General features: G+C 49.0%; 1 protein-coding gene and 1 pseudogene across 1 annotated transcript in view; one reads left to right on the top strand and one right to left on the bottom strand.

Moving 5' to 3' along the window:
* Positions 1 to 23548, top strand: part of FRMPD3 (FERM and PDZ domain containing 3) — an 85812-nt gene that overhangs the window by 38222 nt on the left and 24042 nt on the right. Inside the window, exons 5-12 of the mRNA XM_062183595.1 lie at positions 2636 to 2740; positions 6451 to 6558; positions 9255 to 9386; positions 11141 to 11260; positions 15351 to 15487; positions 15817 to 15943; positions 18077 to 18166; positions 20613 to 20792. Of these exons, the coding sequence (XP_062039579.1) occupies positions 2636 to 2740; positions 6451 to 6558; positions 9255 to 9386; positions 11141 to 11260; positions 15351 to 15487; positions 15817 to 15943; positions 18077 to 18166; positions 20613 to 20792 (999 nt within the window). The remainder of the gene's footprint in view (positions 1 to 2635; positions 2741 to 6450; positions 6559 to 9254; positions 9387 to 11140; positions 11261 to 15350; positions 15488 to 15816; positions 15944 to 18076; positions 18167 to 20612; positions 20793 to 23548) is intronic.
* On the bottom strand, positions 13562 to 13837 carry LOC133753333 (large ribosomal subunit protein eL36-like; annotated as a pseudogene).

Here is a 23548-nt window from a genome sequence, read left to right on the forward strand (position 1 = left end):
TCTCACTTATATGTGGAATCTTAAAAAGTCGAAGTCACAGAAGTAGAGAGTAGCATGGTGATCACCAGAGGCTAGGAGGAGCACAGGGCAGGGATGGAGAGATGCTGGTCACAGGACACAAAGTCCCAGTTAGACAGGAGGGAGAGGGTGTTGAGATCTGTTGCTCAAGATGATGACTAGAGTTCATAAAATGTATTGGATATTTCAAAATTGCTAAAATAACATCCCCACCATTGCCATCTTCACTCATTCTCCTGTGTAGCACCTTGGTGTGCTTTGCTTTCCCTCCTTATTCTCAGGATCCACAGTGAATGCCTGAAACTGCAGGTTGTACTGAACCCTATATATACCATGTTTTCCCTAGACATACATTCCTATGATAGGGTTTATTTTAAATATGAGGCACAGTAAGAGATTAGCAATAGCTAAAATAAAATAAAACAATTTTAACTATTTAACAAAAGTGACTTAAATTGAGGAGGGGATTTGGCGTAGAGGTTAAGTCACTGTATGGAACACCTGCTTCCCATATTGCAGTGCCTGGGTTTGAGTCTTGGCTCTGCTTCTTGTCCAGCTTCCTGCCAATGCCCACTCTGGGAAGCAATGGGTGATAGCTCAAGTACTCCCATGTGGGGCATCCGGATTGAATTCCAGGCTCCTGGCTTTGGGCTGGTGCAGCCGTGGCATTTGGGGAGTGGACTAGCAGATGGAAGCTTTCTTTCTGTCTCTGTCTCTTTCTGCCTTTCAAATAGAAATGAATATATAAATTAATACATTGAAAATAAATAAAATTATGGTGCTAATAGTAGTAACTCTTATTTAGAAAAAAAATAAAACTTACGGGTTGGGTGTTGAGATACAGCCAGGTAAGCTGCCGCTTGGGACACCTTCATGCCATACCAGAGTGCCTAGAATAAAGTCCTGCTTCTCCTTCCAATCCAGCTTCCTGCTAACGTGTCCGGGAAGGCAGACGATGATGACTCAGATACTTGGGTTCCTGTCACCCACAAGGGACACCCAGTTGGAGTTCCTGAACCTTGTTTTCAGCTTGACCCAGCCCCACTGTTATGGGCTGGAGAGTGAACAGTCAGTCCATGAAAGATACCCCTTTGGCTCGCTTGCTCGCTCGCTCGCTCTCTGTCTCTCTTTCTCTCTCTCTCTCTCTTTTCCTCTCTGTCACTCTACCTTTCAAATAAATAAAACATTTTTAAAACCCTTATGAATTTCTTATTGCTGGACTTTTTCAATTTAATTTTTTATCTTTTGTTTAAAGATTTTATTTATTTATTTGAGAGGCAGAGCTACAGATAGGGAGAGGGAGAGACAGAGAGAAAGGTCTTCCATCCGCTGCTTCACTCACCAGGTGGCCACAACAGCCAGAGCTGGGCTAATCCAAAGCCAGGAGCCAGGAGCTTCCTCCTGGTCTCCCACGTGGGTGCAAGGGCCCAAGCACTTGGGTCATCTTCCATTGCTTCCCCAGGCCATAAGCAGAGAACTGGATCAGAAGAGGAGCAGCTGGGACAGAAGCTGATGCCCACATGGGATGGCGGTGCCGCAGGTGGAAGCTTAGCCTACTATGCCACAGTGCTGGCCCCTCCATTTGATATTTTCAGACTGTGGGTAACTGAAACGGAAAAGCAAAGCTGTAGATAAGGAAGAGCTACTAGAGTCCTTATTTACCACTTGAAGGCACTTGTTTATGATCTCTCTGTCCCTGCTGGGGCAGATGCTCCATAAGCCCAGGGTGTTTTGTGTGTCTTGTTCACCGCCATACCACTCATCATCTGAAACAGCACCTGGTGCATAGTAGGCCCTCCCTAAATTTGTCAAATGAATGAATAAATGCCCTCGAAGACATGGGGATGCCCGTCAGCATGCCTTCTGCATTTCCTGGCTGCTGAGCTCTGTGGAGCTCGATAGGGGTGCTGGAACTCCAGTAGCCCACGGGAAGCATTATGTGCCAGTGTTTGCTCATCACACTTCCTACTCAATTGGTGGGAGAGTTTTCAAGAACTGGAGAACCTCACTGATTCTTCGGGTATTTCTTGTAGAATTGGATAAACAAAGTAATACAGAGCCCGAAACTAGAAAGCCAGGATAGCTGTGCTAAATGTCTCACATCTCTATTCCCAAATAGTATAAAACTGTGCATAAATCATTTTGGCGTGCTAGATCTCCTTTCTGCCACATCAAAAACAATATTTGTTATGAGCCTCCTTCCTAGGGGCAGGGCATGTCTGTGAGATGAATAAGATCATTTCTGTACATCCTTTGGGGTGCTTGTGTTCAGATGTAATAAACATCATCTAGGTATAGCTCGCATTAAGAAAACCGAACATGTAAAAATTCAATGTATATTATTACTAAAGAATTCTTGCAAACTCCCCTAGGCCTGGAGAATTAATAACGGGAGTCAATTTACCCGAATCTAATTCATGCCCAGCTTTTTTTGCAACACACCAATCATAACAGAACACTTAGCATATCGTGTTGCACCTAGTAGGTAATCAATGTTTATGTATTGACCCCTTAGTCACTGAGGTGCACCTATACTGGAGCCTGTTAACTCTGATGTGACAAAAGCCATGTTTCCCCCAGAGATGGAGAACTCACCCACCCTCTGTTCTTCTTCCAGTCCCCCAAATCTGCCTTTATCAGTGCTGCGAAGAAGGCCCAGCTGAGGTCCCATCCTGTGAAAGTCCGATTTTCCGAGCAGGTGGCAGTTGGAGAAACAGATGCAGTAAGTGCAGCCTTGGCCGGAATCAGCTCTGCCGTCCCAGTCTCGCTCGGAGACTCCTCATAGTAGATGGTGTCACGAAGGGGTTGCAGCAGGAGGGTGGAGAACGGAGTGTGTGGTGCACAGAGGCCCTGGGCACTGGGGGAGAAGGAAAATATGTTGATTCATTCAGGATCCTCTTGATGCTTAGAAAAAAATTTCTGTCTTTAGCACAATAGGTTACGCTCAGAGCAAGTGCACCAGAAACATTTTTTGGCAACTTGAGAAAAGTGGGAAGGAAGTGATGGTTTTCTGAAGATTCAGGGGACAAGTGGCTGGGGAAATTGTAGCTCTCCTCACATGTAAGTGATGCGGCACATCCACATCTTGACTGGAGAAGACTTTGCAGTGATGGGTGAAGCAGCCTGTGGGAAACGATACAGACTCAAGTTGCCAAATTTTTATTAGGCACCTGCTGTGTTCCCAGCACCACGGGGAATGCAAAAAAAAAAAAATCGCCACTGGATACCTCTCAACGATGCTATAGGTTCAAGTGGTACACACTGAGGCATTATAGAATCTATGGCTGGATAGTAGGCATCCGCAAGAGCAAGTAATTGACAGCTCATGCCATGCAGCTGTCAGGCTGGGGGTGCCGGCCAGCCCATCAGCTTACCCTGGGCTTTGTGGGGATTCCGTGCAATGAGCTGTCTACTCCAGATGTGCAGATGAGTAAGGGTAAGCAGAGCGCAGAAAGATGTGTGTTCATCAGTGATGGCTTCTGGCCCAGAGTCCCCCAGGAGCCTGCGGAAGGTGGTGATAGCTGCTGGGGGCGAGGGGTAGAGAGAGCTGCAGCTAACAGGCACTGGCGTGCTTCTGTAGGCTGTGGCAGGCTAGGCTCATAAGGGGCCCTTGGCATTTACGTACTCAAGCACAGCCGCCATTCTTGAGAGACGACTGAGCAGGGAAACCAGAAGCACGTCTGTCGCTGCCATAGCTCTTTGAGGGAAGAAGGGACATGCAAATGTCTTCCATCTCCATGTCCTTGACTCTGTTCCTGGTATGAGGAAGGCTGGGAAGCCCAGGGCACTAATGGGTCCCACTAAGCAAGCTGCCTGAACAATTGATGGCTGGGGTCCATGTCCATCCTAACAGAAAGAAAAAATGAATAGAAGTGGGAGTTTGTGAGCAGAGAATAAAAAAGGGGTAGTATGGAGGAGTGAAGGGTGATAGCAGATAAGGCTGAAGCAGATAGCAAAGTCCAAGTCCCTGTGAGGACATTTGTGTCCTAAGCCCTTGGAAACCCAGAGGACATATGACTTGAATTTCAAAAGTATGAGCAGGTGCTTCCTCTCCCATATCAACATTAGCAGAGTAATTAACCGAGGCCAAGCCACCCAGTGAAGAACTCTCACTCCTCCCTTCCCATCCTCCCCATCCCCCTTCTCGTTCCTTCTCATCTTCATTTCCTTCATTCTCCCCTCTCTTCCTTTCCCTTCTAGCCTCCTTTCTCCACTTTCTCTCTCCACCATCCCTCTGCTCTCTATGCTTTGCAGCCAGGCCGCAGGCAGAATCAAGCCCCCACTCCAATACAATCTGAATGCAAACAGCCCAGAGTAGCTAAGACACACCTAGAGTTACTTCTCTCACTGTCTCCTGGACAGACCACCGGACACGGCATGAGGCCCTTGTCTAGGAGAGGGACATGAATCTTCCAACTCACCATAATCAGGAAATCACCTGATGTCACAGCAGCATCCTGGATGCCGCTGCCGCTACCATAGACCCATAGCAGCCTCACTGATTGGAACCTGGGGGACTCCAAGTCCAGGTGACTCCAGGCTGTCCTATCATCCCTTTCCCTCAGTGTTCCAAGGCTTTATTAAGCAGCCAGAGCAAAAATAAATCCTGTGGGCGTTCCTTGCCAGCTCCATTTTTAAGCAAAATCAATTAAGTAATTATCCAAGTCCAACCCAGTGCGCTAAATAAAACCTGCCACTGCTGAGCGTCATCAGCCTGGAGATCGAAGACTTCTGGGCTTGGCAAGAACCAGCATCTCAGATCAGGGAGAGCCCAGGGAGTTCACACTTTTTCAACTTTCTATCCCTCTGCTTCCCTCTTTAGTTTCAGCTCCTGACTCCCCACCACCAACAACCACACCCCATCCCAGGAGGACTTGCTCATTCCTGTTCCCAGGCAGTCCCCGGATGTATATTGTTCTCTTCTAGCTTCTCTAATAATTCCGACCTACTGACTCCCTCAAAATCAAAATCCAATTTGCCTTACTAGGTGACCTTAGCCATTTTATACCTGTTGATTTCTCTGGGTTTTATAATGTTTGTGTATGCCAAGTCACTATAATAAGAGTATAAGACTGGAGTCAAGGTCTCATTTTTGCTGTAACCCTCCCAGGGGCTTAGCATGGTGCTGAGCATGGAGTATAGGCTCAATGGATGACCACTGAATTAAGGAATTTGTTTTTACATGCAGCTTCTGAGTTCTTACAGAAGTGATAAACTTGGCCCCTGGAAGTGAATGGATTCTTCTACCACTGCTCATTCATCTTGTAGTCCTTTATTTAGTACCAACTATGTGCCTGGAACTCTGTTCCCACTGTTGTGACTACAGAGATGAATAGGACATGGTCATTGGACTCTGAATTCACTAATTATAAAAAAGCAAATATTCTTCAAAAATACAAGAGCAGTGGGAGTGTTTTGCACAAATTGTTGTAGGACTGAATGGGATTCAAGACCGGATCCAAGTATCTGCTGATATTGAACCAAGGCTTTACAGAACACATATGTATTTGAGCTGAGTTTTGAAGGATGAATAGGAGTTTTCCAAGAAGGGAGAGAGCAAGGCAGAGGGACTAGCATTTATTTAATAAAGATTTATTGAGAACTTAACATGTACCAGTCTATAAATAAAGAAACCCCTGAGCCAGGAAACCTTTTGCTAAGGAGTTTATCACTTGTTCCAAAATGGGCCTTGCCAATGATTCCCAACCAAGGTCAGTACTGCACACTCTCAGAGAGCTTTTGGAAGTGTCTGGGCATGTTTTGGGTCATCCCAATGATCTGTAGTGCTACTGTCATTTAGTGTCCAGCAGGGAGCGAGACAATTCCTCAGTAATGAAGAATTGTCAGAAGTGTGGATACATGAAAGAGGCATGGGTACTGTGAGTATTGGGAATGGCAAGACATGACTCTGGAGAGGTAGGCAGGGGTCAGGTCAGAAAGGGCTGAGGGTGCCATGAGGGAGGGGAATGACACAGCAAAGGCATGGACAGGGAAGTGATCTCAATTTGTAAATGGTGTGGCAGAAAGCATGTGTGGGGGCGGGGGCAGGGTGGGACATTGTCAGGAGATAGGATCAGGTGAGTGAGGTGGGCTCCAAAGGAGACCTTCCACGCTCTTCAAGTGTGCGTGGTGGGCTTGGATCTGCTCTAGGCTGAGCAGCTGTGAACCACGGCAGAAGGCATGTCCACTGAGGCGTCAAATGAAGAGGGAGCTTTCGATCTAGCCCAGTGTCTTCTTGGGGCACTTGATTCTGGACTCCACATAACATTATTATTCACCTGCCTTTTCCGCTGTCTCTTTGTCCCCCCACACTTTTGGCTCCCTGTTCACCTTCACCTCCTCTTCCCTTCCCTCACCCTTTCCACACCCTCTCTGGTTCCCTCCTCCTTCTCACTGAGCCCCTCCCCTTGGCCTTTCCCTGCCTGTCCACAGAAAATGATGAAGAAAGAAGCTCTTCTCCTCATTCCCAACGTCCTGAAAGTTTTCTTGGAAAATGGGCAGATCAAGTCATTCACATTTGACGGCCGGACCACTGTCAAGGTACCTAGAATCTCCTCTCCCTGGTTAGTGTTGCCCTCTCTAGAGTACACCGAACAATTTGTCCTGTGTTCCTCTGAGTCTTCCTGTAGCTGGTCACTGCTGGAAGAGGACCTTGGAGCCCCCAGTGCTTATGAACACAGCCTAGGAAAACACACAGCCCTCAGAGGAAGGGGCTGGTGGAAACATGCATTCCTGACTGTATTCTAGTAATTATAAGACTTGATGTGTGCATGTGCGGGCACATAGGTAGGCAGACCTACCTGTGAGCTGCTTTGTGCTCCTGTGATGTGGAACCTTCAGGACTCCGGGCACTACAGGGTGTGAGGATCATTAAACCATTTACAAAGCAAAAGTGATTTATAGTGACATAATAACACTTACACAAACTTACAGCAGACAGAAACAAACACAAGTGCCTGGGAGATTAGTTTAGCCATGCCTTGCTTTTTAAATAACAACCAGATCTCAAGCACTGAACCATGATTTGGAAAGTCCAGCCACAGCCCTTTTGGCTATTCTTTTCACAGGAAGAGCAATTACTGAGACATGATTCTTAACAGCTCAGCCAAGCGTCAGAAAGTCCTAGTGATTCTCTTAGTTCTGAGGAGGACAGGTGATGATACCATTAACCCATGGGTTCAGTCTGCTGTGGAACAGAAATATCTGTTCCTGCTTCTTCTGGACTCTCTCCAGAAAGAGAATGCGAGCCCTGGAATGGGTGACTTACTCTAACCAATGCTGCCTACTGTGCTGGGCAGCTACCCAGAAAACCAACCTTGGCCAACAGGTATTCTGTGGTTCCTACACTCAGCGGCCAACACAACCCTAAATCCCTGGGCCAGGGAACTTTCGCTAAGAGGCTTTCAACCACTAGGGGGCAGTACTCTACACTCTCAGGGAGCTCTAGGAAATGAGTGAGTGTTTTGGGAGTCATCTCAATGACTTACCAAGCTACTGGTATTCAGTGTCTCAAAGTCAGAGATGCCAAGTGTTCTGTAGGGAGTAAGCGAGACAGTCCCTGAATGATGAACAGTTGCCTTGCCCAAAGTTCCAATAGCACCGTGGTTGTGATACACTCTGCTGAAGCCGTGTTGATGGAGCCAACAGTGTATGTGGAAGGCTTAGGCCTAAGTGGGTTCCCCATGGGGTCGAGGACCAAAATGACTCCTTAGAGTGCCATGAGATGGTCTCAGGCTAAGGGAGGGAGCACTGAAACTGAGCTCACCTACCCTAGGGATGTCCAAACGGCCCTCCTCCAGATGTAGCTATCTCTTTGTGTTGGGATCCTCTCTGGTCTTTATTCATGGAATGGTGTGTCCACTGTAAGTCCTGTCTCCACACTGGAGCATTTGCTGCCCTCTCTTTCCCCCTTGGAAGCTTCTCCAAACGCTCTCCCACCTGACGTCATCACCACCATTATGGCTTCCGGGGAGCCCCAGCCCTTCACAACAGCAATGTTCCCCTCACTCATGATCTTTATACAGCCTTCAGGAAGGGGCCACTGGCTCTTCATGGGAGCTCTGACAGGCTGCCAAGCCACTTGTCCCAGAGAGGTACCTGGGTGAATTGACAGCCTGGCACAGGGGCCATTACACTTGTAACACCAGTTGGCAATCGCTAGCTTGGCTGTCCACAATCCCAGTGCAGCTGAGCTGCAAAGAAAACCTCATCTGTCCCTGCCAGAGCTCCAGCGACACTGGCGCTTCTGTGACTACTTGGATAATACAAAGAGATCCTCTCAAGTACCCACCAGTTTCCAGCTGAACATCTGAATGGCTGAACATCTCTCAGCGTTCACAGAGGGGCTTGTTTGGCAGCCCTGGCTGTAAGCGAGCTTCACAATCTCAAGCCTGCTTCTTTCCAGCCTTTGGGGGCTGAGAGATGCTGCCTCCGTGAATGCAGGTGCTGGAGTCCGGTGCACATATATGCAAAAGTCACAGCAAATGCATGGCGGAAGTCTCACAAGTGACAACACCCAGGCAGCCCCCTCCGACATGTTTCCAGACACCCAAATATTAAAAGTAGGGCAGCAGAGCAGATGGAGCACAGACGCAGTCAGAGTTATGACTGTACACAAGACATGTGACATAGTTCCTCTGTGTGGACACATTTTTCAAGTTGCTAAATTGATCTTCTATGAAAGCCAGCCACAGTCAAAAATGAACATTCTGCCACTAACTCAAGTCATTTGATTTAGATTCTGAATCTGGAAATAGTACACTTTTTAATCATATAAATGTAGCTTTTGCTTTTGGTAATTCCTGTGTACAGAGTTGACAGACAAACCAAAGTGGACCTTCTGACTTCTGAGAGCGAGGCCACGACCAGCAGTGTCTGGCACTTAGTAAAAACTTAGGAAGTAATTTGTTGAATGGAAGGGGGAGGGGGAGGGGGAGAGAGAGGCAGGATTTCCAATTGCCCTATGCCTGGCCAGGCTGATTCAGAAACCCCTACCCCCATCCCCTGCACCTTTGGTGTTCCCCATGGCTCGGGCCTCTGAGCAGCACTCGGGGTCATTTTACCCATCCTAAAGCACAGCACTGAAGGCCAGTGTCTGCAACCTTTTCTCCAGGGCTGTCTGTCTTGCTTTTCCATTCTGTGTCCAACACACACACACACACACACACAAGGTTAGTGCTTAGAGTGGCTCAGAGCCATAACAGAGCGCCATTTCAAGGCTCTTTTCTCTCCTATAGGATGTTATGGTGACATTACAGGACCGTCTTTCCCTGAGGTACATTGAGCACTTTGCTCTTGTCCTTGAGTACGCCGGGCCAGAGCAGAATCACAAGTTCCTGCTTCTGCAGGACAAGCAGCCCCTGGCTTATGTAAGTAACACCTCTATCCCGGCTGGATGGCTTTGCGTGTGGCCTCTGCTAGAGAAAAGAACCCAAAGTACTCCCTGCCTGGAAAATTCATAATGATATGCTCCGCCAGCTCCCAGAACGCACAGTTCTCACCCAAGATTGGTACTGCCCACCTCCGGAGGGCCTTTGGCAATACCCTTTGTGACCTAAGAAGGGCACAAAGATCATTAGCCTTGGTCTTTAGTGAGAAGTGTGGGAGGTGGTGCTTTACTGCAGAGCACGCGGGATACTGAGTCGACAAGCAGTGGCATGTCTCCTAGAAACCCAACCTGCTAGGCTTTTCTTTTTCCTGAGAGCAAACTTGGCCTTTTTCATGTGAAGGCTATACTGTAAGGTTGGGGGATGGGATCTTCTGAGAGTAGGACAAGCAGGAGTTGGGAATGGGCAGGTGGAGGCAGGGCCAAGAATAGGCAGCAAGTCACCCATATCTGCTTTCAAGATAGAGTAGGGGAAAGTAGCTGATTGTCCTGGTCTCTTGCAACATGCAAAAAGGCTGGGGAAATGCAAGACTGCTGCATAGGATCTCACCAACAAGAAATATCAGAAAATGCTAGAAAGGCAACCAGGACCAGTCAGTATTACGCGATGGGCTGGAAAAATGGTTGGAGAGGGAAATTTGGAAGAAACATCTTTAAAGAACCTATGTGGAAGCTGACCAAAAACTAAAATCGGACATACACCAAAAGGGATTTTTGGAAAGAAATATTCTTCGCATCTGGCTCTCAGCCAAATGCAATCCAGAGACTCAGGTGGAAAGGAAATGTTGTGGGTGTCCTGTTCAAAGGGAGTCCGAAGTGCTCTCCGAGCCTCCAAGTAGTCTTTTTAAGTTGATTGGTCTCTTGCTCCAAATAGGATGTTGTAGGTTTTTATTATGCAAAATGTTAAGTACATGCAACAGTAGAAAAAATATAATATAGTGAACCCTGTGAGCCAATCCAAGTTTCAATCCTTAGTAATATGTGACCAACTTGTTTCACTTTTTCATTGATACTTCCAAATGAAATTGCAAATCTCTGATTTGGCTTCTAATCAGGAACTAAATTCACTTGAGACTGAGCCCCTCTGCAGAGTAAAGGCCTAAGCCCCAAGGCAAGAAGAGTCTGAGAAACTTCCAGCTACCCTCTCTTCCTGCTTACTGTCTTAGGCCTTAGACCCAGTTGTCAATAAAGATCATATCCTGGACAAGCAATGAAAAGACACCAGTCACTTTGGGTCATAAAGACAGAAAGATCCGTCTCCTCGTCACTTTCCATCAAGGGTACATTAGTCCCTCTTCATGGTGGAAGATATGTTCTAAGACCCCTAACAGGTGCCTGAAACCCCACATAGTACTGAGCCCTATCCATACTATGTTTTTTCCTCATCATATATAACTATGGTAAAATGTATTTTATAAATTAGGCACAATAAGAGATGAACAACAATACTGAATAATAAAATAGGACAATTACAATAATATATTGTAATTAAAGTGATTTAATGAATCCTTATTTCTAATGCTTCCCATTTAATATTTTTGATCACAATTGATCAGTAGTAACTGAAACCACAGAAAACAAAAACATGAATAAGGGGGAACTACTATATATGCGTGGGCCAGAGCAGGGAATAACAACCTCACTCTGCCCAACGCCCCACCTTAAGGAGCCACCCAGTTGGCTTCCCACCACCCGAGCCACTGATTCCATATCTTTTCTTCCCACCCTGGGATTCAGGTGGTGCAACGGACACACTACCATGGGATGAAATGCCTCTTCCGAATAAGCTTCTTTCCCAAAGACCCCGTGGAGCTGCTGCGTCGAGATCCTGCTGCTTTTGAGTACCTGTACATCCAGGTAAGGTCTGGCTTGGGGACACACAGACAGAAAGACCAGTGAGCAAACAGTCAGGCTATTCTGCCATCACGGTGAAGTCAAAAGAACGACCCTGGCTACTACAGCTCCTGTGTGCATAAACTTAACAAGGGCAGGGTGCACTGTCAGTGAGGGCACCCAGGAAGCAGCTTGCCAAGTCTACATAGGAGAGAGACAGTGAAGGCTTCAGAGAGGAGGTGATAGATGCGTGTGCTTAGCCACGAAGCATGAGTGAAAGTTTGCTCTGTAGAGAGATGGAGTGGGAGGGACATGTTTAAGCACAGGGCCTTCCATTCACAAAAGCATGGTGCCATGAAACGGCATAGCGTGATGAGAGAATGGCAAGTGACTTATCAGGGCTGGAGTATAGCATGTGAGGTAAAGAGCAGCAGGAAATGAAGTGGGACAGACAGGAACCAGGTGGTGAAGGACTTGGGAGCCTTTATGATTGCAGCTGGGAAATGGTCCTCAAAGTGCACCGCCTGAACCAGCAGCATCTTCATCAGAGGTGGAAACTTGTAGAGGTGCAAACCCTTGGGCCTCAGCCCAGTCCTATTGAATCAGAAACCCTGGCGATAGAGTCCAGTGTTTATGTTGTAATAAGTTCTCCAGAGGATTCTGATGCCTGAAGGCCGCTGAGAACCACTGTTGAAGGAAAGTGATACTTGAACTAACTGCACATTAGAATTATCTGGGAAGCTTTGGAAAAAATTCTCTGCCCCTACCAAGATTAATGAGGTAAAAATCTATTGGAGTGAGGTCCAAATTATGGTACTTTTTAAATTCCTTAAATAATTTTTTTTGACAGGCAGAGTGGACAGTGAGAGAGAGAGACAGAGAGAAAGGTCTTCCTTTGCCGTTGGTTCACCCTCCAATGGCCGCTGCGGTTGGCACGCTGTGGCCAGCGCACCGCGCTGATCCGATGGCAGGAGCCAGGTGCTTCTCCTGGTCTCCCATGGGGTGCAGGGCCCAAGCACTTGGGCCATCCTCCACTGCACTCCTGGGCCACAGCAGAGAGCTGGCCTGGAAGAGGGGCAACCGGGACAGAATCCGGTGCCCCGACCGGGACTAGAACCCGGTGTGCCAGCGCCGCAAGGCGGAGGATTAGCCTAGTGAGCCACGGCGCCAACTCAAATTCCTTAAATAATTTTTTAAAGATTTATTTATTTGAAAGACAGAGTTACAGAGAGAGGTAGAGAGAGAGGGAGAGGGAGAGAGAGAGAGAGAGAGAGAGAGAGAGAGAGAGAGAGAGAGGTCTTCCATCCACTGGTTCACTCCCCAGATGGCTGCAACAGCCGGAGCTGCACTGATCCGAAGCCAGGAGTCAGGAGCTTCCTCTGGGTCTCCCACATGGGTGCAGGGGCCCAAGGACTTGGGCCATCCTTCACTGCTTTCCCAGGCCATAGCAGAGAGCTGGATCAGAAGAAGAGCAACTGAGACTAGAACCGGCGCCCATATGGGATGCTGGCACTTCAGGCCAGGGCTTTAACCTGCTGTTGCACAGTGCCAGCCCCCCTTAAATGATTCTGATGTGCAACCAAAGTAAAGAAATTCTGTTGGAGAGTGGAGGCACAAAAAAATGATGAAAGGAGAATGGCCTGGTCAGATGAGCAATTTGGAAAGATCACACAGTGCCAAGGAAGAATACCAGATAAGGAGCTGTGGCAGTTATCCAGAGGTGAAATGACGAGGATTGGAACAAAGGCCTTGATGGGGGAGGGGAATTCAAGAGAGATTGAAAAGGTAGAATCAATAAGCTTTGATTTGATGAGTGCCTTATAGAGGTGGTTTAATTCCCCAAGTTTGGGAACACAAGCAGTGGAATGGATTGGAGGTGATAATGAGCTCATCTGGGGATATATTGAGTTTCAGCTGCCCATAGGACATACAGAGAACTTGACGAGAGAAAAAACTTCAAACTTTCTCCTGTCTCTGATGGTGACATCTGAGGATGTGCTATGAGGCCTCATGGTTGTCCCTGCTGCCCTTTCTGACAACCTAGAATGTTTGGGAACATTTCTCAAACAAACATTCTCAGGTTCCTTCACCAATCCTCTGAGCCAGTGAGATGGGGTTGCTCTATGAATGTTTTAAGTGTACTTCTGATTTGATTTGCCCCGAGGTTCTTCATGCAAGTTCCCAGGGATCGTCTTGGCTCTAATATTCTGGAATGTGGTGACAAGACCATGTCTCTCTCTCACTCCCCTTTGTAATATGGTCTTCGACTCGGCCCCTTCCTTTTTTTCTATAATAGACTTGCTGCTCCCAGAGGGGAGAGGGGGCTCAGTCCTTCTTAGCAGCAGCTTTCCTCACGGCCACCAGGACGTTGCTCACCTCCTCTCGCTTCCTTTTGGCACAGATGTGTGTGCATCCCCATTTCTTGATGAACGTGAAGGCCCGTTTGGAGACCTTGAGCAGTGACGTGGCACAAAACCACATATCTCTCAGGTCGTGTCTTTAGGGGCTTTGTATACTTTGGTGAGGTACTTGCAGCAGTGGCTGTATCTTGGCTTGCTGTGCTATGCTCTTGGTCACCTTATGGCTCGTGTTGAGGCCCATGCCATGGGGAAGCATAGAACCATGGCTGCAGAGAGCTATGTGGAGAGAAGGTAGAGGTGAGATCCAGCTCAATCCCTGGCACCCAGTACCTCACATGCAGGCTTTTTTTTTTTTTTTGACAGGCAGAGTGGATAGTGAGAGAGAGAGACAGAGAGAAAGGTCTTCCTTTACCGTTGGTTCACCCCCCAATGGCCACTGCAGCCGGCGCGCTGAGGCTGGCGCACCACGCTGATCCGAAGCCAGGAGCCAGGTGCTTCTCCTGGTCTCCCATGCGGGTGCAGGGCCCAAACACTTGGGCCATCCTCCACTGCCCTCCCGGGCCATAGCAGAGAGCTGGCCTGGAAGAGGGGCAACCGGGATAGAATCTGGCGCCCTGACCAGGACTAGAACCCCGTGTGCCGGCACTGCAGGCAGAGGATTAGCCTATTGAGCCGCGGCGCCAGCCTGTGCAGGCTTCTTTGGCCTCGCGGGCTACACCCAGCCATCTTCTGAGCTGTGCAGTAGCTCAGGAGTCTGAAGGGCCGCAGATCCCAGCTGCCTCTTCATTCTTTTTTAACAGCTTTCCTGAGGTCTAATAGCCCCAAACAAACTCCACGTGTTTAAAATGCACAGTATGATAAGTTTTAACATGTGTCTACTCATGGACCCATCAGCATGGGCAGAACATTTTTAACATATGCAATACCCCCACGAATTTTCTCAGGCCCCTTTGTAATTCATCACCCTTAGCCCCAGGCAACTGCTGACCTTCTTTCTATTACTACATAGTTTTCATTTTCTAGAACCATGGTTAAATTTTAATGATTTATTAGAGAGACTGAGAGAGCTCCCATCTTCTGGTTCACTCCCCAAATGCCCACAATGACTGGGGCTGATCAGGCTGAAGCCAGGAACCAGGCACCCAATCCTGGTCCCCCACATAGGTGGCAAGAACCCAATGACTTGAGCCTTCATCACTGCCTCCCAGGGTCTGGGGTCAGAAGCCAGAGCTGGGAATCAAACCAAGGAACTCTGAGATGGGTCCAATGCATATTAGCTGGCATCTTAACTGCTAGGCTAAATGCTCACCCCTGTTTTTCAGAATTTATAAAACTGAAATCATAAATCATGCCGTGCATACATTTATTTTGGTCTGGCTTATTTCAGTTGGCATAATGGTTTTGAGATCCATCCATGTTGTTGCAGGACACAAACCCAGGCACCTTGATATGGCATGAGGGTATCCCAGGCAGCATCCTAGCCACCGCACAGTCATCTGTCACGTCTCACTTGCGATGAACAGAGAACTGCCCACTTGCAGCTTGCCAGTTTGTATACCTGTCACTGAGAAGGCAACTGTCCAGTGGAGACTCCTCTGTTGTCCCTTCTCTGAGGGCAGCACCGTCCTCTTCCCCCTGCTCTGCCACGCCTTACTGATGCCCTGATTCTTTTCTGGGCTATCAGGGAGTAGATCCAGAAAGACGGAGAGGGAACGTCTCCTTGAACTGACAGCTTTGGCTTGCCTCTCTCACAGAGTCGGAATGATGTTATCCGAGAGCGCTTTGGAATGGACCCCAAGCCAGAGATGCTTTTGGGCCTCGCTGCCCTCCACATCTATATCACTGTCTCAGCCACACGGCCTAGTCAGAAGATCTCTCTCAAGAATGTGGAGTGAGTTGTACTGGGACCCCTGGGGCGGGGGTGGGGGGCGATGACTGTGTAGGCAGAAGGTGCAACGGTTGAGCTACCCTACGCTTTTCAGGAATGTAGGCATGGGAGTGAGAATTGACATTCCTCACCCATACACCATGATGCCCTAGAGCTACAGCTCCCACTAGGGAACTGTGGCCAATAGTGTTCTGATCTCATCCCTCCTTTTCCTTCCCTCTGCTCCTATTCCTCCACCTCTGTATCTCAGGTTCAGTCAGTGTCTATCTCACTGTCTTCCTCTCTGTCTTCCTTTGTCTCTCACTAATCTCTTACGTTTTTTCCACTTTTAGGAAGGAGTGGGGCCTGGAACCCTTTCTTCCCCCCTCCCTCCTGCAGGGCATCAAGGAGAAGAACCTCCGAAAATCTCTTTCTCAGCAACTGAAGGCTCACCAAACCCATCCTTCCAGTGGCTCTAAGGTATCAAGCATAGGCCACTGGGCAGTGTGCCCAGGCACTGGTGGCCACAAGGGGCTCCTGGATGGTTTCCCAGCAGGCTCTGGACCTCTGGGAATTGCCTTCAGTCTGACTCAGGTGCACATCCAGCTTGCCTTGGAGATGGGGGCAGTTACAGAGATGAGTTCCCCCTCCCCCACCCCAGCCTGAGCATCTCCCAGAGACAGCTCAGTAGCATGTGGCTGACAGCACTCAGGGTCCTCATAGCAAAGGGGCCAAGATGCAGGAGAAGATAATACTGTGGCCCTTTCACCAGTTAGTCAGTACTGATTGAGCACCTGTCATGTGGAAAGCACTGGACCTGGAAGAGGATACTTTTCCACGGAAATCACTTCTCCATACCTCACTAGCTTTCTAATCCATCAATCCCGTGACACGGAATTCTGGGAGATAAAAACTTAAGGTTGGGGAGAAGCAAAGCTTGACCTAGAGAATGGGTCGCTGGATGTCATGTCCAGGCCTCGGGCCCCTGCTGCCTTCTCTTCCACCTTGTAGGGCACACATCCCTTTGCCCTCTGAGGCCTCCCACACCCTACCTTCCCCGAGCCCCGTAGGCCCTTCCTAGGCTTGCAAGACTCAGTCTGCTTGCACTTCCTGCCAATGAGGCAGGAGGGTGGTGAGCGGCACTAGAATCAGCAGGCAGCTGTAGACCTGGGACACAGCCCCAATATATTCCACTCATTCCACATTCCTTGCATTACCAACTAGCTCCTCTGTTAAGATGCAAATTTCCCCAGAGAGTTAAGCCATTCCCACCTTGCTGTCCATATTTAATCAGACTGTTTTCTTCTCAGCTGAAAGCACCACTGCTCACCATCATCTCCTCAGCTAACTTTTTTTTTTTTGAGGCTCCCCAGTACTCTGGCTGAAGATGCAAAGACAAAGAAGGCTTGGTCTCTGTGAGGCACTGTCTAGCAGAAAAACACAGTCGTCTCCCCCCGACACGCACACACACACATGACACACACACATGAGTGCTCTGATGGAGGAGAGACACACAGGCCAGCCTGGGGGACGTGAGAAAGGCCAGGAGTCCATGCATTTGATGCCAGAGCTGGATCATGAAGGACAGACAGATACATGTTTGTCGAGATGAGTCAGTGAGGGTGGGGAATTGGAAGAAGACTTTTCCAGGCTGCAAGATCCTGCTGTTTGTACAAAGCCCCAGAGAATATGGTGTGAGAGTCCACGGTGTGAGGAATGAAATGCAAATAGTTCCATCTTAGCAAGAATGTAGGGGGCTAGAGTAGGAGCAAGAGGGGCCATACAACTTGGCAGGAGCTGGTCCAAGGAGGGCCTTGTGTGCAGCAGGCAGAGACTGAACTTTATCCTGTAGGCAGTGGGAGCTATTGATGGGTTGAAGCAGGACACTGATGCAAGTAACCTTATACAATTGGAGAATGCTCCATGTAACTGTGTGTTCCATGTGTCAACCGAGGGAAAGAAGTATCAGTATGAAAGGTAACCTGGCTGTCACCTTGACATAGGTGGCAATGTCAAGACAGTGACTATGGGGCTACAGAAGAGGTCTGGATAAGTTGGAGAGGGAGTTACCAGATAGAATCAAGATGATTTGGTGACTTGTGGCCCTCAGGGAAGAAGGGGTCCAGTGTGACTTGCAGGTTTCTAACTCAATTACCCAGAGGATGTTGATTGATAGAGAGCCAGGATGCCAGGGGAAGCATAGGCTTGGGACTTATGGGTGCTCAGTATTAAAGGCATTGAATGGGACCTCGAGCTGGTGGTGGCCAGTATGGGTCTGAAGGCTCTCCGGAGAAAGGTATCGATTAGGAGAGTTGTTAGAGTCAGGTAGAAGTGTTGGAATTCACCCAAGAACAGAATGAGTAAGGTGGATACTTCAGGAACGAGGATTGAGGGGTAGGAAAAGCATTTAGGAAGGGGGACAGGTTGCAGAGAAAGAGCTGCCCAAGCGGGAACCCTCCTGCAGTTGTCCCCAGGGTCCGCTGACACCACACAGTGCAGCGTGAGGACCAGAGCTTGTCCTAGGATGGCACAGCTCCTCTCGGAGAATGCACGTTTGCTTTCCCCATGCTGCTCGGGCTTCTCATATTCCATCTGTGTGCCTTGTTTCCACAGGGCTCTGCGATTCAGGCAAAGCTCCAGTATCTTCGAATTCTGAATGAACTTCCGACCTTCACAGGCGTTTTGTTCAACACTGTGGGCCTGGTCAGTGGGGCAGTGGGGGGAGAGGAGCCACGTGTTGGCATCTGTCCTTGGGTGGGGGGCAGGAGGAGCCAAAAGAGTCAGCCCTCTGTCTCTGCAGGTTCAACATCTGCAAACTCAACAAGAGCAGATGGGGAATATTCAAAGAAAGGAAACTGCTTCTGTACTGAACATGCACAGCCATTTTTTCTTGCCATTATTCTCTAAATAATACACCATAACAACTTTTAGCATAGCATTTGCATTGTGCTAGGTATTCTAAGTCATTTGGAGATGATTTTAAAAAACACAGGAGCTTCATGCAAATACTACATCATTTTTTTAAAGATGTACTTATGTGGGGCTGGCATTGTGGCACAGTGGGTTAAGCTGCCGCTTGGCAGCACTGCGTCTCATATTGGAGTGCCAGTTCAAGTCCTAGCTGCTCCAATTCTGATCCAGCTCTCCGCTAATGCCTCCAGGAAAGCAGCAGAAGATGGCCCAACTACTTGGGTCCCTGCCACCCACATGGGAGAGCCAGATGGATTGAGATTTATTTTTGTATTTATTTGAAAGGCAAAGCAACAGAGAGAGAGAGAAGAGGGGAGGAAAAAAAAATATCTTCCATCTGCTGGCTCACTCCCCAAATGGCCACAACAACCAGGCCTGGGCCAGGCTGAGGCCAGGAGCCAGGAACTCCATCTGTGTCTCCCACATGGGTGCAGGGGCCCAAGCATTTGGGCCATCCTCTGCTGCCTTCCCAGGCACTTCAGAAAGAAGCTGCATTGGAAGCGGAATAGCCAGGACTCGAACTGGTACTCTATTATGGGATGCCTGCATTCCAAGTGGCAGCTCAACCTGCTGCACCACAATGCTGGCCCCGCACTATGTCATTTTATATAAGGGACTTGAATATCCTCAGATTTCAGTATCCTTGGCCAGGGGCTGCAGTGGGAGAGGGTGTGCTTCCAGGAACCAGTACCCTGCAGATGCTGAGAGATGACTGTATTTATTTCCCCCTTCCTCTCTTTAAGGGATCGGCAAACTTTTCTGGAAAGGGCCAGATAGCAAATATTTTAGGCATTTGTAGGTGGGCCATATGGGTCTCTGTAGCAACTCTTCAGCCCTGCCATATTTGCATGAAAGCAGCCAGAGACAATGCAGTAACAAACAGTCATGGCTGTGTGCCAATAACTATTTGTGGCCACAGAAATTTGAATTTCATGTAATTTTCACATGTCACAAAAGATTCTTTTGGATTTTTTCCAACCATTTAAAAATGTAAAAACCATTCTTAGTGTGTGGGCCCTACAAAAACAGCTGGTCGGCCAAATGTGGCCCACCAGCCACAGTATGCCAACCCCTGCTCTGTTCCATTGCCCTTCCGCATACTCCCACAGCCCCTAACCCACACTTCCTGAGTCCTTATACTGCCCCCTGCCTTCCAGCACCTGCAGTACCTGTGCTCCAGGACCGGGCACAGCTGGCCCCACCGCTAAGACTGTGTCTCTTGCTAGTTTACCCTGGTGAAAAGAAATTCAAATCATCTTGCTGATTGGATCCAGGTGCTTGTCATGCCCTGGGGAGCTCACTGTCACACTAGCTTATCAAAGTGCCTGAAGACAGAGTCCTGAGGCTCCTGGGGGTGATGCTAATGGCACAGAATGGACCTGCCAAGGGCTCAGGCCTGATCACTCCAAGGAACCTGTCAGGACATCTTAGGGAATCCGATCCATCACGAAAAGAAAAAAGAGTAGAGGTAGCTTACATACTGGGAACATGGAAAGCCCACTGGCAACTCCCTCCTCCCACCTCCCCACATTCTGAAATCTCTCACCCACCCACCACTGCCAGAATTCCTATTGGCCATTCCTTTGGGTTAAGACGGCTGGAGTGCCTGTAAAAAAAAAAAAATGAATCTCTGGTTCAGGATGGAGATCCTCATGAAGGCCCCTGTCAAGCCTGAACCCCTTAGGCAGAGTTGTTCTGTCCGTTTAGACTTGACACTAGGTGGGAAGTGCAAGTTTGAGTGGCTATTGGTAGGTAGGAGGAGGGTAAAGCCCAGCCCTGAGATGTGGCCCAGTCAGGCAGAATACTGGCTGGGGGCCTTGAATGGCCTGCTGCAATGGGTGGAAAGTGACTGGGGCTTGGTAGGGGTGGCTGTTCCAAAGGCACAAAAACAGACCTCACCTATGTCAGTTTTTCTAGAGCCAACCTTGCTGCTGCCCACATAACCTGCTGTTGAGACGAAAGTGTCCATTTTAAATGGTGATCTGTGTGCTTGTTGTGGCCACAGGCGGGTCCCAGAGCATTTTCTCCTCAGCATTGTCCTCTTCCCCTGGCACGGAGCCCCAGGGAATTCCAGACCCCCTCCCTGCAGAACCCGACCAATGCATGCTTTCTGTTTCCTCCTGCCTCTCCTGCTGTGCCCTTCTTTCTGTGAATGCTGGCTACCACACATGGGCACCAGGACGAGAAGCAATCAGCCACCACTCTCCTGGTGGGACCCCGGCACGGCATCAGCCATGTTATTGACCTCAAAACCAACCTCACCACTGTGCTGTCCGAGTTCAGCAAGATCAGCAAGATCCAGCTGTTCCGGGAGAACCAGGGCGTGGCCCGGGTGGAGACCAGCATCATGGATGCCAAGGTGAGCCCTGCGTCCAGGGCCTCTTTCTCTCTAGGAACAGGTCTCAGGAGCAGAGGGACAAGCAGGCTGGAGAGTTGGAGCCTAAGTGAGGTCAGGGATTCCAAAGCAGTTCAGACCTTTGGGCCTCTTGGGGCTCCTCTTGGGGCTTTCTTGTCCCTTCTCAACCCTCTGGGACATGCTGCTTTGGCCACATACTAGGGAGTCTTCAAAAAATTCCTGGAAAATATAAGGAAAAACTTGTACCTGGGTTTCAGAAGTTGGGGGACCAATGCAAGCTTATCTTGTAATTCCATTTCCCCTGAACCTTTTTTTTTTTTGACAGGCAGAGTGGACAGTGAGAGAGAGACAGAGAGAAAGGTCTTCCTTTTTGCCGTTGGTTCACCCTCCAATGGCCGCTGCGGCCGGCGCACCGCACTGATCCGATGGCAGGAGCCAGGTGCTTCTCCTGGTCTCCCATGGGGTGCAGGGCCCAAGGACTTGGGCCATCCTCCACTGCACTCCCTAGCCACAGCAGAGAGCTGGCCTGGAAGAGGGGCAACCGGGACAGGATCGGTGCCCCGACCGGGACTAGAACCCGGTGTGCCGGCGCCGCAAGGCGGAGGATTAGCCTAGTGAGCCACGGCGCCGGCCTCTCCCCTGAACTTTTGAAAGTGTATTTATAAGACCAGCTGGCACTTTGGGAAGGTTAGGGAGTGTCAGATCAACCCAAGAAAGTTCCTCAGCACAGGGCAGGAGAATTGGAGAGCGTGGAGCTACTCCACAGCCATTGCTTGCCCTCTCTCTCCCCGTCATAGCACACATAGAAAATGATATTCTCAAGGAACCTGGAGGTAAATGGAGCAGCACCAGAGACCCTGGCCACTCCAGGCCCAGGCTGACTGCCCCAGAGGCTGAAGGGATGAACATCTTGGCTCATCACGACCTGTTCTGGCTACACAGCAGTTAGGAAGCCCTGCCGTAGGCACACATGCTTTGAATCAAGGAGGGGTAGGGAGGTGTTGGGGGGCAGGGTGTGGACAGAACCAAGAGGGCCTGGGGAGACAAGGATCAGGCAGAGCCTTGTCCCCATTTCACCTCGCAGGGTCCAGCTCTTCCAGAACCTTAGAGTCTTTCCTGTCGAGCCGCTCCTTCCAGCTGGCAAGCAGCTGTGGCCTGTGCCGAGCCTGGCAGCTGCGGTCAGCCACCCCCTCTGCACAGTGACAGTGTGGGCGGAGGGCAGGCCTGCTCGCCAGCTAGCCAACTAGCAGAGGCTCTTAGAGGAGGTGCAACTTTCCCTTCTGAAAGGATTTCTCAAGGGTGGGTGGTGGTAACAGATTAAGAGGTGGAGTGTTTGCTGTTTCTAAAAGAGCGAATTATTTATTTTTGTATTTGGAAAATCCAGAAAGCTTTAATATGTTAATTTTCCACCTGTGACTCTGGGAATTCCCATTGGCTTAGGTGCTTGATTGGAGCTGATATTTGATTGGCTTGTGGCCACGTCTTCAACCAATGGTGGCTGCCCTCCTCAGATGTTGTTGGGTAAAAAGCCAAATGGACTGGTAGGGAAGGAGGAAGAAAAACCAGGCATGCAGGAGAGGTGTGGCTTCCTGAGAAATAAAAGCAATTTAAAAATAAAGAAACAGCTTTCCAGCTGAGTCAGGGAGTGAGTCTCCACGTTGGCTGTACTCTAGAATTTCCTTAAGAACTTTCAAAAATACAGATGCCTGGGTCCTATTCCCAGAGATTAGGATTTCATTGGTAGGGAGTGCAGCCTGGGCATGGGATCTGTTTATTTTTCCCAGTTCTCTAGGTGTTTTGTAGTGCAGGCCAGTTAGAGTGTATAAGGTTGAGAGCAGAGATGTGGTGAGAAACAGGCCACGCAGGGCATTGGTGGACATTGCCTGAGTGAGGAATACTGTGCATATTTCTACGACTGAGACAGTCATGGTTGTGGGCAGGAGTGCTGCCCTAGAGGGGCTACATTCTTCCTGGGGAGACAAGACTTACAAAGCACACGACATGCTGTAAGAACACATCAGAATATATGTAGAGAGAACTCTGGGCTCAGCCAGACCAGGTTCAAATCCCAGCTCTATGGCTTCCTTGCTGTGTGGCCTTGAGAAAGCATCCTAACCTCTGTGCACACTGATTCCCTCAACTGCAAAGCGGAGCACTATCTTGAAAGGTTATTGTTAGGACTCAATGAGAAAATGTCTATAAGGTGTCTTAGCACACTATGTGGCACATAGTATGTACTCAAATAATGAAACTTATTTTTTTTTTACAGGCAGAGTGGATAGTGAGAGAGAGAGACAGAGAGAAAGGTCTTCCTTTTTGCCGTTGGTTCACCCTCCAATGGCCGCTGCAGCTGGCGCATCTCACTGATCCAAAGCCAGGAGCCAGGTGCTTCTCCTGGTCTCCCATGCAGGTGCAGGGCCCAAGGACCTGGACCATCCTCCACTGCCTTCCCAGGCCACAGCAGAGAGCTGGCCTGGAACAGGGGCAACCGGGATAGAATCCGGCACCCCGAACGGGGCTAGAACCCGGTGTGCCGGCGCCACAAGGCGGAGGATTAGCCTGTTAAGCCACAGCGCCGGCCTTAAACTTATTTTTTTAAAGCAAAATATCAGTAAAGGAAAAGTAATGTGAAGAAATGTTTATAGATAAGCTTGTGTGGAACATGGAGCATCAAAACAGGAAGGAGTTAACTAGACCTGGCTTCCCACAAGAGAGTGTTTTAATCTGGATCTTGAAGTGATAGGCACGAATTACCAGCA

This window comes from Lepus europaeus, chromosome X, assembly GCF_033115175.1.
Source record: "Lepus europaeus isolate LE1 chromosome X, mLepTim1.pri, whole genome shotgun sequence".
Classification (NCBI taxonomy): Eukaryota; Metazoa; Chordata; class Mammalia; order Lagomorpha; family Leporidae; genus Lepus; species Lepus europaeus.